At 41.0% G+C, this 15,935-nt stretch overlaps 1 protein-coding gene across 1 annotated transcript; it reads right to left on the bottom strand.

Annotated features, from left to right (window-relative positions):
- Nucleotides 1–2,858: 2,858 nt before the first annotated feature.
- Nucleotides 2,859–12,473, bottom strand: LOC119026995 (Fc receptor-like protein 4). Its single transcript, XM_037111775.1, has 18 exons — nt 12,248–12,473; nt 11,534–11,776; nt 10,705–10,971; nt 10,288–10,566; nt 9,825–10,121; nt 9,195–9,467; nt 8,481–8,723; nt 8,273–8,386; nt 8,135–8,150; nt 7,989–8,041; nt 7,819–7,869; nt 7,636–7,651; nt 7,469–7,542; nt 7,300–7,347; nt 7,117–7,132; nt 6,950–7,023; nt 3,668–3,718; nt 2,859–3,404 (listed from the first exon to the last, which is right to left on the bottom strand). Exons 1-18 carry the CDS (start codon nt 12,354–12,356, stop codon nt 3,397–3,399), a joined length of 2,232 nt encoding a protein of 743 aa, XP_036967670.1. The 5' UTR covers nt 12,357–12,473; the 3' UTR covers nt 2,859–3,396.
- Between the last annotated feature and the right edge of the window lie 3,462 nt (nt 12,474–15,935).

Here is a 15,935-nt window from a genome sequence, read left to right as displayed (position 1 = left end):
CATTGGAAGGTCGCGGGTTCAAATCCCGGCTCCAGGCAGGGCTGAGCTGCATGTTGAAGATACTGAACCCCACATTGCTCATCAGTGAGGGCCCTGCGATGAGCTGACAACTTGTCCAGGGAGTACCCTGCCCTCGCCCTGAGACAAGGCTGGGATTGGCTCCAGCAGGCGGTAAAAAGCGCAGCCATTTTTTACAACTGAGGTCTACGGGAGTGTCGCCACTCTGTTTACTCTATCACTCTGCACTGCTGCAACTGTTAACGGACAAGAATGACAGAGAGAGTACAGACAAACTTCATTCATTCTTCATTAGCAGCTGTAGCTGCAGCAGCTTGTACTGACTAACAGAGCAAGAAAAGAAAGACGAGCTGGAGAAGCTACAGACAAAAAGACGTTAGTGGCTCGAGAGCTGAATCCAGAGTCAAGGTTGGAGTAACTGTTCAAAGATGGCGACTGATGGAGTCGAAGTCCTGAAGCCATGTTGGCTGTTTCTCTGATGGACAGGTAATGAACTGCGTTGTTTTGATGGGAAAATGCATTATTATTCTGCATTATGTAGTCACCATGGCTAATGTTAGCTCTTTATGTTGCTGTCATGTGTATCAACCCAACACTAACATGTTAGCACCGTCAGCTTGTAGCTAACATTAGCTAGCTAGCTATGATAGACTGCAGCCCTATGAAACGTATCTACATGTGAGGTCACTGTTTGCACGCAGACCAACGTTCACATGTACTGTGGATCTGATTCATACAGCAGAGTTCACACATGCACTGCTACTCTGGACTGTTTGTACATTATCCAGACAAGCTGTCTGTGAGAGGCCACTAATTCATGTGTGCTACACGTCAAAGTCTGCTGTTCAGAGGTCATGTGGAGATTACATACATCTGTGAATATGGTTGTATTGTATTTTAAGATGATGTCTTTGGATGGTATTTATGTGGCATTCACAACAACTTTGAACTGCCAAAAAAAACAAGTCTTGATGAAGCTAAGTAATGTTTCCTGTGTTAGATTCCGGTGTGTGTGCAGTAGCAGTAAAAAAGATAAATTGCCCCTCTGAATATTACAGCCCCTCAGTCACTTCATCCTGCCCTCAGGCCTGACCTCACATCTCTAGGATGAAACTGTTCAACACACAAGTCAAATGTGGACGTCCCTCTGGAGTGTTTAACAATATAAGAAACAAATTCTTCTTAAAGGATGGTAACACAGTGTACCAGTGTGAGGTTACCAGGTAGCAATGATAAGGACGTGTGATTTAAGTTAATACAGAGACAGGTTAATGAAACGTCTTAAGCTTTATTATAAATTATCACTATCAGGTGGATGAGTCAGTCAGTCAGTGGACTTGATAGACCCCAGTCACTGTGCAGGTGAAGTAAAAGCTTCTTCCACAGATCACCACAGGGGGCGCCGAACCTCACTACCTGATACGACACAGTGCATGTGCTCCTTCTGACCTCTGAGACGAGGGCGGCTGTAGTTGAGTCCCAGGACGCCAAGTCAAGTTACCTGAGAGCCTCATTCTCATAAAGTTGTAGTGCTCTCTAAGTAGTAGTGATCTGATTTTGAACTGAAATGTGTTCTTAGGCTCTTTTGCAGCTGAAAATGTCGCCCTGCTTTACTCGACTCAACTTCAACTGCAAGAGAGAAAAAACCCTTCTGAGGTGTGAATGGTGTCACTGTCTAATTGTTGCTGTCACAACATCACATCTAAATGTAAATATGTCAAAGTGTGCTGTGGTCAACACCTCCAGTGGTTTGAGCTTTGTGTCAGTGTGAAGTAAGAACAGAGTCACACAGACACTCTGAAGAAGAAGCTGATGAAAAACTCTGCTCTCACATTTCTAAGAAATGTAACTTCTCTTTTCTCTCTGCTGAATATTGATCAATACAAAATAAGAAGTTGGATCAGAACCAGAGTGACAGTGTCGGTGCTGGATGTGAAGATGGGTCACGCTCTGCTCGGTGTGTTTGGGTTGTTCTGTGAGTACATCTGTGACTTTCTATGTGATTGTCAGTATTTATATCAGTAGTTGTGTAGACGTGAACTGTGTTGCTGTTTGTCTTGGTTCAGATTGGACGATTATGTTAAGTTTATTACTCAACTGGTTACTTACGCACTAGTTTGTGCACACGTACCTGGACAATGCATGTACAGTATATGATGACAGGTGTTCTGTATATAGCTGTGGAATTACATGTGTTGCTTATTTACCATTTACCTTATTGGTCTAATGAAGTTTTAATCTTTATTTTAGTGCTGAATACACTCCTGTACGGACATGCTGAAGGTGACTACTTATCTTTTCTATATTTACTGATTATGTTTGTCCTGTATGTCACCTGCTGTATCACTCTTGATCACTTGTTTTATCGTAAATCGTTTATTAAATCATTTATTAAGAGTATTTTTGTAGTCCAAACAAATCCGAGGTTGCACACCCTTAAACCACGCAGCAGCATGTTGAAAGTCTCACATCAGTCTGATCCTGTTCTGCAGAGATATTTGAGGCACACACACAGACAGAGTTTTACTAGTGTTTTACTGTTTATTTTATGCAGAGAAAAACTATTTACAGAAATTTAGTTTCCTGACTTTTATTTTGAAACTTCCTCTGGCACCAGTTTAGTAAAACACATAAAGAAATGTAAATGAGATATAAAACAGTTCCACAGTATGAAGCATCATGTTGAGACATGGAGATATCTGACATGCAGGACATCATTTGTCTGAACGGGCTCGACTCTAAACCACATGATGAAGAGTGAGTAGTGACACAAACAGGAAGAGACTTTTCAAAATAAAGTAACTCCAGTTATATTCCCTTTGTTCCCTCTAAATCTATGAGGAACAAGTTTATTGATGCAGAAAATGGTCATCCACCTTTTAAAAGTCATTTATATATAAAAACATGAAATGCAGTGAATATCAAGCATTTTATAAAATGACAGAAGAAGCTTAACGGGAAGTGTTCTTCACATAAAATACATCAAAAGTTATAAATGTGTAACTCTTTTTATTCAGATGCTACAAAAGAAGCTGACTTTAAAGTGGCACTGTCACCTCGTTCCGAGTGTCCACACACAATATTTGTTCTCTGCAACAACAAACAACAACAAAGGTGTCAGAACATACCGGACGTGAACAACCAAACATTTCAATGATTATATGTGACGATCTAAACTCTTTATACCAAATACAACAGAAGATTAAAACCACATGATACAGTTATTTTAGATGAGCTGCTGTCAGATTAACTTTACAAAATGCTGTGTGTTGTTTGTTCAGCACAGCTGCACACAGTGATCACAGAGAAGCTGTCAAAGTACAGATGGAGTTTTTCATGTTGTCGTCTGTTCTGTTGGTTTAGTTGATACAGATTTCTTTATTGAGCTGAAAGAAACAGAAAGGAAACAAGAAAGATTCAGGATGACGTCACGATCAACATGTTTTATCATATTTCACCGTCCAATCTCTCTCATTCTCTCCCCTCCTTTCTCCCCCTCCCCCTCCCCAACCACCACCACCACTTTCCCAATAAAGAACTCACTGTCAGTATTTTTATATTCAATGAAAGAATATGTGAGATTATTGGATTGATCTTAAAGGATTGATCAGTGAATCATCGACAGTTAATTGTCTTATATAAACTCTACCATGTTCAGCTTCTTGATGGCCTCTGATTGTGTCATAGAGACAAACATCACCTACAAAGAAATGAAAATAAAGACAAGGTGAGTTTAATCACTTCAACTGTAACAAATGATGAATCATGTGAGACCTCAGATTCTCTGGACCATTTAATGTGTTTATAGGCTCAAAAAGAGTGAGACAACCCAACAATTCTACTCTGCAAATAATAAAATCAGCTCAACAGTTTGTGTTAAAAGCTGATTCTTTGAAGAATTCTGGTATTTCTTAATCCACCTCCATTATACATCCATCCTTTCGTCTTATTCACCAGCTAATAAGTGTTTTAGGTACGGCTGAAAGTCCTCGAGATGACTACAAGTCAGCTCTCCTTTGTCACACTTCACCTGACTGGACTGTTGTGTGTGTGTTTATCAAATTCTATATCTGTGATGAAGTCGCTTTTCTATCTTTCAGTGAGCTGTTGGGACCCATGGAGGAAGTCATTCATTGTGGATTTCAAAATGGACTCTGAACTGAACTCAGTGTCCCAGAATTCCCCATTCTTCACACCTGGGTGCGAAATTCAGCTTTGAGCTACAATTGGTCAGGGAGACAGACCCCCCTCTGATCAGACACTCGAAACAACAGTGAGAGACCACTACACACCACAACACATGGCGGCTGAGCTGAGGAGCTATAAGCAAGCCCACACCAGCTCGCCGCCTCTCACCGCGGGCAACTCCAGAATAGAAGAGAGTCCAGCCTCTCTCAAGGAGTTCAGTTCCAGAGCCCAGACTGTGCGTAGAGGAGAGCCCGACTATCTCTAGCCGGTAACGCTCAACCTCTCACACCAGCTCAGGCTCTTCCCCCCCCAGTGAGGTGACATTCCATGTCCCCATGGCCAGAGTCACCGTCCGGGGATTGGGTCGCCGGGGCCCCCGCCCATGACCGCCACCCAAATCACACCGCACCTGCCCCTCCTGGACCCTCCTGCAAGTAGTGAGCTCACTGGAGGGTGGGCCCACGTCGCTCCTTCGGGCTGCGCCCGGCCGGGTCCCATAGGCAAAAACCCGGCCACCAAGCGCTCGCCTGCGAGCCCCAACGCCAGGCCTGGCTCCAGGGTGGGGCCCCGGTAACGCCAATCCGGGCGACGTACGCATCCTTGATATTATCTTTGTCATTAGGGGTTTTTGAACCGATCTTAGTCTGACCTGTCATCTAGGACCTGTTTGCCTCGGGAGACCCTACCAGGGGCATTAAGCCCCGGACAACATAGCTCCTAGGATCATTAAGGTGCTCAAACTCCACCACAATAAGGTGCCGGTTCAAGGAGGAGGCCACTTTGAGACATTTGATATATTGCTGCTATCAATTCAAGTTGAAATTGCTCCGGAGAAATTCTGAGAATTTCAGTTGAGCATTTGAATATCCCATATTCAATGCATTGTAGTCAAGCTGTCATACTGTGATGCTACTCGTTACTCGTGTTAATCACAGCATGCCACCGGCCCTGTTATACATAAAAGTTATGTCTGTCTGTCGTTTAGCCAATGTGATTCTCGTTACTCTGATTCACGCTCCTCCCTTGATGGAAGGTTAACTCCCTCTCCATTCAGAAGATGTGAACAATTCTCAACTGACCCTAAGTCCTTGGAAATAAGTCAGTTCCTCAACCTCCACTGAGAGACAGAGATAACAGTAACATGACTTCCCATTTTCTGAAAGAGACAGGGAGGTCACAGGTAGTTTATCCCCCAGAAGATATTCTACCCACAATTCCCAGTCTTTGATGCATGACACCTTTATCAGTGCCCATCCCTCTGAAAGGGGACCAGATCACTGCAGGAGTGCCCCGCCTCCTCTCTGCAACTCCATGAGAGTGATAACAGCTGTCCTGCCTCTGCCTCTCAGCTAGACAGAACTGCAGCATGGGATGTCAATATCCATAGAAATGCTAGCTTAGAGTGCCCCCGCCTTGAAAAGCATTAGTTTATAGCTAGGGACATTGAACATTTTGAGCCAGACCACCGTGATTGCCATGTTGAGGATTACCTTAGTTTACTTGACCATAGTCTAATGGACTTGCCCCATGAAACCCAGAGGGAGAAAGTTAAACTTGTGTGGAAGACCAGCTCTAAAGCTGTACACAAGTGCATACAATCACAACCTCCCAGGGTCAGAAATGACTACAGAGAGCTTTGTCAGGCCTTGAAAGAAGACTTCACTTCTACTGCTGGTGAAGCCACAGCAATGGTAGCAGCCATCCAAGATAAACATTCCCCTCGTGAACATCCCAGAGATTATTACATGCGTTTGAGGCATGCTTACTTTGACGGCAAGAATGCACCACCCTTAGAAGAGAGCCCGACCTTCAAGTCTTTGTTTGTGAATAACATTCACCCATATGTACACACTCACAATGCAGTTAGGATGTGGCAAGAAAACCACCCACTGAATGAGATAAGGAAGATGACACAGGTGATTTGGGAAACTGTTGTCACTTACAAATCCAGTGGTAAGACACCTGAGCCTGCCAGCTCAAACACAGCAGAGTCTCAGAAATCTCCTCCCTCAAAACGTCACATTCCCAGCAGACCAAAGCGGGGTGACAAAAGGATGCATAGGGACACCGAGAGTAAACATCATGTCCACCAACCGCGTTGAGATGGGCATGCAGACACAAGGAGTTGTAGAAGGCAACATGCAGAAATCGTGGTTCAGAATTATGACCAGCCAGCAAACTGCTCAGATGATGACCACAGCTTCGCTGACCACAGTTCAGTGCACAGTCATAATCTCTTAGACATTGACAGCTACTTCGAATTCCTTTCTGCACCCAGCTACTCAGAGCGTTACAGCCCTGAGTCACAGTTTAAGCAAAACTTACACTCCAAGAGTCGCAGAGTTAGTTAATAATTATCCCTGATAATCATTAATTATCATTGATAGTAAAATTTAACCTAATACTTCCTTCTAATGTTGCATATACACTACTTAATTGTGCTTCATGTAATGCAGGCCCAACAGAGTGAAGCTTGATATATCGATCTTATGATGGTGTGGTCACATTGTGTCTTTGGATAAAACTGATCCAGTTTCTGTCAAGTGTTTCACAGTTTATATTGTTACATTAACTGCCCCTTTAGAAACCTTGAGTCTAGAAATATTCTGATGCTCAGACTCACACTTTCTGATTATTTCCAGGTTCACGTGACAATATTAGACATTTTCAATTGTCTCAGACTTTTGGACCCCACTGTATAAGTATATAAGATTAGATTTATGATATTAGTTTGACTGCTTACCATGGCAAAGAGCAGAGTAATGATCATTTTCATGGTCCACATGATCTGTGTTGGCGCTCTCAGACTGGACTGGTCTACAACACATATCAGATACAGAACATTTAAATAGGAACATAAAAATGTGTTGATGTTACGTTCAACATGAGATGAGAGAGAGTTGCACCTACCTGACGAAGCATGAATCTGTGAAGGAGACACTTGTTGTTAGATGTGTAACTCAGTCTAAAATATGTCATTTCAGACAAATAAATATGCTCAAGGATCATCAATAAGTCATTTACAGTTCAATTAAATTGTCTTACTCTAGTGTTTTTAACAGCTCATTGGTGATTAAGAGGTATAAACTGTACCATGTTCAGCTTGACGGTCTCTGATTGTGTCATAGAGACAAACATCACCTACAGTTGAATAAATATCGAGCCAAGGTTAGTTTACAATACTTATTACGCAAAATAAAATTTTATTAGATAACTTAAAATATAATATTAACAACAAATTAAGATTAGTTTAACTGCTTACCGTGGAGAAGAGCAGAGTAATGATCATTTTCATGGTCCACACGATGTGTGTTGGTGCTCTCAGACTGGACTGGTCTACAACACATATCAGATACAGAACATTTAAACAGGAAGATAAAAATGTGTTGATGTTACGTTCAACAAGAGATGAGAGAGAGTTGCACCTACCTGACGAAGCATGAATCTGTGAAAGAGACACTTGTTGTTAGATGTGTAACTCAGTCTAAAATATGTCATTTCAGACAAATAAATATGCTCAAGGATCATCAATAAGTCATTTATAGTTCAATTAAATTGTCTTACTCTAGTGTTTTTAACAGCTCATTGGTGAATAAGAGGTATAAACTGTACCATGTTCAGCTTCTTCATGGTCTCCGATTGTTTCATAGAGACAAACATCACCTACAGAGGAATACATATCAAGTCAAGATGAGTTTAAAATACTTATCAAACAAACCAAGAATTTATAAGATGACGTAAAATATAATACGTCACAAATAAAGATTAGTTTAACTACTTACCATCATTCTTGTGGTCCACATGATCTGTGTTGGTGCTCTCAGACTGGACTGGTCTACAACACATATCAGATACAGAACATTTAAACAGGAAGATAAAAATGTGTTGATGTTACGTTCAACATGAGATGAGAGAGTGTTGCACCTACCTGATGAAGCATGAATCTGTGAAAGAGACACTTGTTGTTAGATGGTTGTTATACTGCTTTTCTCTCTCATGAGGTCAGAGTATGTGTGTGTATTTGAATAATTAAAGAACATGTAATAACTGAAGAAGAAGTTCTCACCCTTGGACGCTCTGTAGCAAAACAAAACGATCAGAGGAATAAAAAGAACGATTCCACAAACCAGCCCAACAACCAACAGTACAGGAAATGAAGAGCTGTCAGGCCTGGACACCGCTGGAATAAATAGGAAAACAATATTCATCTGAATTTGTTTATCAGTCAAAAACAGTTTACAAGAAAATGCAGCAATTGTTTTAATCCTACTCACCCTGAACTGACATCCAGCTCTGTGCTGACTCTCGTCCTGAGTGTCGACACTTGTAGAATCCTTCATCTGACTTTGACACTGCAGAGATATTTAACTCCCATCTGCTGTCACTTTGAATGACTTTCTCATTGTGATAGAAAAACACAGTGGAGTCAGATGTTTGACTTCTGAATCTGCAGCTCAGACTAACAGAATGTCCTTCAGTCACAGGACGGGCAGGACTCAGCAGGATCATATCTCCATCTGTTAAACAGTCAAAGAATACCAGGTTTCACTCAGAGATCAGCTGGCTGAGGAACTTGAGAATGAGCTGATGTAGAGACATGATCTTTGACATTGTTGTCACTGATTTAACAATGATCATAAAATGTGACGTTTCATCTTCATACACCTTGTGTGTCTAATGTGTGTCTGTAAACTCACAGCTAAATATCACTAAATCCTTCACACTGGACTTTAAATGGTGATCATGGACCTAAAAACTGCAGAACACATCAGCCACAAATCTATATTCTATATTTATACATGGTTAAAATCACAGTGTGATTAAATACTCAACTATGTTTATTAAGTGAAAACCATTAATTACTGGAGAGATGATGAAGCAGAGTGTTGGGCAGAACTCTTAACATGTCAGTGTGCTGTCCTCCTCAACACACAACGGGATGTTCGAAGTAATAAGTCAAAGAAAAACATAATGTAATGAAATCATACCCTGTACAGTGATGTTGACTGCGTTGCTGATCTCTCCTGATCCAGACTCACACCAGTACACTGCATCACTGCTGCTGTCAGTGTTTATGTTGCATGTTGATCCAGTCATTGTCCCCCAGTAGGAGGAGCAGGCTGACGAGTATCTGTCCTCAGTTAATAACCTCTTCACTCTCCACTCAGTAGAGTTTCCCTCACAGCTCAGTGAGACAGAGTCAGAGGTGAAGTGTTGAGCTCTGTCAGGACTCACTGTGAGAGATGCTGATGAGTTAAAATCTGAAAAACAACATGTGATAAGAGGTCAAACAGAGCACAGAAGAAGCAGAAGAAGAGCTTAAGTATCCAGACTAAAAGTACTTTTTGTAAATGAGAGCAGAGTTTTAGCCAAGATATCACATCTGTCTTTGTGTGTGTTGTGTTGAAGAGTGAGGACAGAAGGAAACAAGTAAATTCCACCCAGTAAGGTGGAAAGTATGAAGTTTAGCTTGATGCTAGAGAGAGAGAGAGGCAAGGTCGTAAAATTAAGTAAATTAATTTACTTTTTTCAAGATACTGTTTGTTTATCGCTATTTAGTAACAAGATGAACAGAGCTGATATAACATCTGTTTCTTAAGAGAAAGAAACACACTGACCTGCAGACCAGACGTACTTAGGGTAACTGTAATAAGAGGAATACTCTGGATCTCCTCTTCCAGCTCTGCAACTATATCCTGCTGTGTGTGTCTGTCCATGAACAATGTAGGAATCCTGTTCAGTCCCACTGCTGCTGCCAGGTAGCTGATTATATCTGTAGTAGTCTGATGGATCAGGAACCCTCTTATACCAGTAGAACTTCCATCCTGCAGATGGATCGTCAACTCTGCAGTTCAGAGTCACTGAGGCTCCAGCACTCAGCCATGATGGAGACACAGTGAAGACAGGATCAGGTTCTGTTGGAAAATGATTTTATAAATGAAAACATGTATTGATAGTGGATCAGATACATTCTGCACCATCAGTACATACTGAAGATTACTTTAAATATATATATGAACAAAAACAACCTATTAATGAGCTGTATGATCTTCACTTTGAAAGAAATGTGATGTGACTTACCGCCTGATACTGTCAGTTTGATGGGATCACTCCAACCTGTTGAAGAATGCTGCGTATGTTTCTTTCTGCCCTTACACCTGTAGTCTCCACTGTGGGATTCAGTCACAAAACTAATACTGTGTTTATTTTGATCTGGAGGTTTTTCTGAGCTGGTTGTTCTCCATTCATACTCCCACTCAGTGTCTCCTCCATCTGTGATCTCACATCTGAGAGTGATCCTCTCTCCTCTGTATACTTCAGACCAGTTTGGCTGCAGAGTCACAACAGCCTTGTTTGGACCTGTTAATGTTCAAGAATTCATTCAGAAAGGAAACAAAAATGAAGAAAAGTTAAATCTACATCAAACATTCAATGTTTTTCAGTCAGTTAATACAACATATATCTTTATTCTGTTTCCATAACAAAAGTCAAACTCACTGATTTTGTAGATAGTGACTGGATCACTGAACTCTGTGTAGTAAACTGGCTCTCCTCTTCCTCCTCTGCACCAGTAGACTCCTCCCTCTGAGACTCTGATTGGTCCAGCTGAGAGTTGAGAGGTCAGAGGTTCAGAGGTTTTCTCTCCTCTGTACCAGAAGTATTTCCAACCAGATGATGATGGCTTCACAGAGCAGGTCAGGGTCACACTGCCCCCTACAGGAATGTCTCTGTCATCAGCCCTCAGTTCAGCCTTTGGTCTGTTTGCTGTTTGATTTAGAACAAAGACACAAACAAGGAAATTAATGTCACTGTGATTAAGTCCAGTTTATATAGTGCATCACACACAGGTCAGTAAATCAATATTAACACTGAATTATTTCATAAATACGGGAAACATTTTACTTTAAACTTGGTCAACAGCCTCTCTTACATATCATATCTCTCTCTTATAAGTTGCACTACTGAATGTTACATTTGTGAAGGCAAAACCTTGTTTAAGTGTTGAAAAGCCAAGTTGAACACTCTCACTGTGGTTATAATTGATCAAAGACAAATGTTAAATTATCAGTTATCAGCTGCCTCGTCTCTTTTGCAGGCTCACAGGGTGATTATCTAGCTCACATCTGATGAGAGTGAGGTCACATCCTGGACAAAGTGAACTCATAACACAGACTTCTGCCTCCCACAGTGTCGTCACTTTGGGTCTGTCTGATTGTGCTTTGAATACAACTTATCAACTAGGAAAACAATATTTGTCTAAATTTCTTTCCCAGAAAAAAATTAACAGTTTACAAGAAAATGCAGCAATTGTTTTAATCCTACTCACCCTGAACTGACATCCAGCTCTGTGCTGACTCTCGTCCTGAGTGTCGACACTTGTAGAATCCTTCATCTGACTTTGACACTGCAGAGATATTTAACTCCCATCTGCTGTCACTTTGAATGACTTTCTCATTGTGATAGAAAAACACAGTGGAGTCAAATTTTCTTCTTTTTAATCTGCAGCTCAGACTAACAGAATGTCCTTCAGTCACAGGACGGGCAGGACTCAGCAGGATCATATCTCCATCTGTTAAACAGTCAAAGAATACCAGGTTTCACTCAGAGATCAGCTGGCTGAGGAACTTGAGAATGAGCTGATGTAGAGACATGATCTTTTACAGTGTTGTCACTGATTTAACAGTGATCATAAAATGTGACGTTTCATCTTCATACACCTTGTGTGTCTAATGTGTGTCTGTAAACTCACAGCTAAATATCACTAAATCCTTCACACTGGACTTTAAATGGTGATCATTGACCTAAAAACTGCAGAACACATCAGCCACAGATCTATATTCTATATTTATACATGGTTAAAATCACTGTGTGATTAAATACTCAACTGTGGTCATTAAGTGAAAACCATTAATTACTGGAGAGATGATGAAGCAGAGTGTTGGGCAGAACTCTTAACATGTCAGTGTGCTGTCCTCCTCAACACACAACGGGATGTTTGAAGTAAGAAGTCAAAGAAAAACATAATGTGATGAAATCATACCCTGTACAGTGATGTTGACTGCGTTGCTGAACTCTCCTGATCCAGACTCACACCAGTACACTGCATCACTGCTGCTGTCAGTCTTTATGTTGCATGTTGATCCAGTCATTGTCCCCCAGTAGAAGCAGTCTGACGAGTATCTGTCCCCAGCTGAAAACCTCCACACTCTCCACCCAGTAGAGTTTCCCTCACAGCTCAGTGAGACAGAGTCAGAGGTGAAGTGTTGAGCTCTGTCAGGACTCACTGTGAGAGATGCTGATGAGTTAAAATCTGAAAAACAACATGTGATAAGAGGTCAAACAGAGCACAGAGACCTTCAGATAGAAAATGTCTCCATTCAAACAGTCTTTATCTCTGTTTTTATTGTAACAAAGTTCAGTATTTTGGTAAAATTATGATTTCTACTTCGACCTCTTGGTACAATTTTGAGTACATTGAGTTTTAGCCAAGATATCACATCTGTCTTTGTGTGTGTTGTGTTGAAGAGTGAGGACAGAAGGAAACAAGTAAATTCCACCCAGTAAGGTGGAAAGTATGAAGTTTAGCTTGATGCTAGAGAGAGAGAGAGACAAGATAATAAGACTACAGTAAATTCATTTTCTTCTTTCAAGATGCTGTTTGTTTCTCATCATTTAGAAACAAGATGAACAGAGCTGATATAACATCTGTTTCTTAAGAGAGAGAAACAAACTGACCTGCAGACCAGACAAACTTAGACTGACTGTAATAAGATCGATACTCTGGATCTCCTCTTCCAGCTCCACACCTATATCCTGCTGTGTGTGTCTGTCCATGAACAATGTAGGAATCCTGTTCAGTCCCACTGCTGCTGCCAGGTAGCTGCTCATATCTGTAGTAGAAGTTGCCCAATGGATCAGGAACCCTCTTATACCAGTAGAACTTCCATCCTGCAGACGGATCTTTAACTCTGCAGTTCAGAGTCACTGAGGCTCCAGCACTCAGCCATGATGGAGACACAGTGAGGACAGGAAGGAGTTCTGTTGGAAAATGATTTTATAAATGAAAACATGTATTAATAGTGGATCAGATACATTCTGCACCAACAGTACATACTGAATATTTTAATATATACTTGAAGAAAAACAGGCTAAAAACAGGCTATTAATGAGCTGTATAATCTTCACTTTGGTCCGAGATCTCTCCTGGTGTGGTTGGCTCCCCAAAGGTAGCTTCCTCCATGCACCAGGTCTCTCTGCCCGGCCGTGTCTCTTTAGTGACAGCTACTGTATGGGTGTGTATGAGTGTGTATGTCTGTGTGCATATGTGTGAGTGTGTGTATGAGAGTGTATGTCTCTGTCCATGTCTGAGGGGGTGGGAGGGTTGGGTTCTTTTAATTTTCTTCTCTTGACTCTATTTTGCTGTTTCTATTTTTCTTCTGTTGTTTTTTTATTTCTGTGAGGCACTTTGAGGTACTTTTTTCTGTATGAAAAGCGCCATATAAATAAAGATTGATTGATTGATTGATTTGAAAGAAATGTGATGTGACTTATTGTCTGATACTGTCAGTTTGATGGGATCACTCCAACCTGTTGAAGAATGCTGCGTATTTTTCTTTCTGCCCTTACACCTGTAGTCTCCACTGTGGGTATCTTTACAGTCTCTAAACTTATTCCAGTGTGAAGTCAGTGGCATCATGCAGAGCTACACTGTCCAAGTAGCTTCCCTGAACAACTGAGCACTAATCCAGTCATTTCATAATGTGCACTGAGTAAAATGACACATCAATAAAAACAAGTGATCAAGAGTGATACAGCAGGTGACATACAGGACAAACATGATGAGTAAATATAGAAAAGATAAGTAGTCACCTTCAGCATGTCCGTACAGGAGTGTATTCAGCACTAAAATAAAGATTAAAACTTCATTAGACCAATAAGGTAAATGGTAAATAAGCAACACATGTAATTCCACAGCTATATACAGAACACCTGTCATCATATACTGTACATGCATTGTCCAGGTACGTGTGCACAAACTAGTGCGTAAGTAACCAGTTGAGTAATAAACTTAACATAATCGTCCAATCTGAACCAAGACAAACAGCAACACAGTTCACGTCTACACAACTACCACACTGATATAAATACTGACAATCACATAGAAAGTCACAGATGTACTCACAGAACAACCCGAACACACCGAGCAGAGCGTGACCCATCTTCACATCCAGCACCGACACTGTCACTCTGGTTCTGATCCAACTTCCTACTTTGTATTGATTAATACGAAGCAGAGAGAAAAGAGAAGTTACATTTCTTAGAAATGTGAGAGCAGAGGTTTTTTTTATCAGCTTCTTCTTCAGAGTGTCTGTCTGACTCTGTTCTTACTTCCCCTTCACACAAAGCTCAAAATACTGCAGTGGTTCAGACCACAGCACACTTTGACATATTTACATTTCCTGTCCACTGTGAATAAATTAAGAGCTCATCTCCCTCATAAAGGTTTCTTCCTCGTCATTATCTCACATCCAACAAACATAAAATCATTGGATTCATCTTATTACAGTAGTGTTTTTTTATTCAATTACAGAATTAAACAACTTTTAATCTGTAAGACGTGACCTGTCCTGTGAGCTGCAGACTGATGAGATGCAGTAAAGATATCTGTAAACTGAGATGACTTTGTTTTTGCCTCATGTTACTACAGTGACTCCAGATATCAAATAGGATCATTATGAGGGAAAATAAAATATGATGAACAAAATGCTAAAATAAACTGCAGCGTGTATTAGAGTGAGAAGAACATTTGAAGCCAGCATGACTGAAATATGTTTCCAGTTAAGTTTCACACTTATAGATGTGACAGAATTAAACAGTGACATCATTCACACCTCATAAGTGTTTTTTCCTCTTGCAGTAGAAGTTGAGTCGAGTAGAGCAGGGCGACATTTTCAGCTGCAAAAGAGTCAAAGAACATGAAAAGTTTAAAATCAGATCACTACTACTTAGAGAGTACTACAACTTTATGAGAATGAGGCTCTCAGGTAACTTGACTTGGCGTCCTGGGACTCAACTACAGCCGCCCTCGTCTCAGAGGTCAGAAGGAGCACATGCACTGTGTCGTATCAGGTAGTGTGGGTTGGCGCCCCCTGTGGTGATCTGTGGAAGAAGCTTTTACTTCACCTGCACAGTGACTGGGGTCTATCAAGTCCACTGACTGACTGACTCATCCGCCTGATAGTGTTAATTTATAATAAAGCTTAAGACGTTTCATTAACCTGTCTCTGTATTAACTTCAATCACACGTCCTTATCATTGCTACCTGGTAACCTCACACTGGTACACTGTGTTACCATCCTTTAAGAAGAAGACGACTCCCTGTACAGCTCAGTGCTGCACTGTCAGGACTTACTGTCACAGTCAATGAACACTGGTCTGAAAAACTTAGATATTACTCTCCTGGATGATAATAGTTCTCCACTAGTCTGCACACCTCAACACACCGTCAGGCCAAGTGACAAGTGTTTCTTCTGGGTTCTGGGTATTATCAGCAAGTCACATCAAGGATTTACATTTTATGACCTCATACGTATTATTATTCATATTCTGATATATGAGCATTTTGTTGCTACACAATAGTTAATGGTCATGGTGATCAGTGTCAGTTGCAGCAGTTAGAGTACAGTGTGTTTGTGTTTTCTCAAGTTTTATGATCAAAATACCAGTTT

The sequence above is a fragment of the Acanthopagrus latus genome, chromosome 10 (assembly GCF_904848185.1).
Source record: "Acanthopagrus latus isolate v.2019 chromosome 10, fAcaLat1.1, whole genome shotgun sequence".
Taxonomy (NCBI): domain Eukaryota; kingdom Metazoa; phylum Chordata; class Actinopteri; order Spariformes; family Sparidae; genus Acanthopagrus; species Acanthopagrus latus.
Note: the sequence above shows the minus strand (reverse complement) of the source record. Positions and strands in the feature narration are given on the sequence as shown.

Bases quoted from the DNA above. Each gene is read 5' to 3' on its own strand.
- LOC119026995 (XM_037111775.1), bottom strand. From the start codon at position 12,356: ATGACTGGATCAACATGCAACATAAAGACTGACAGCAGCAGTGATGCA. The intron at 7,348-7,468 runs GTAAGCAGTTAA...ATTCAACTGTAG, and splicing joins TTACTCTGCTCTTCTCCACG to GTGATGTTTGTCTCTATGAC. The intron at 3,719-6,949 runs GTAAGCAGTCAA...ATTTCTTTGTAG, and splicing joins TTACTCTGCTCTTTGCCATG to GTGATGTTTGTCTCTATGAC.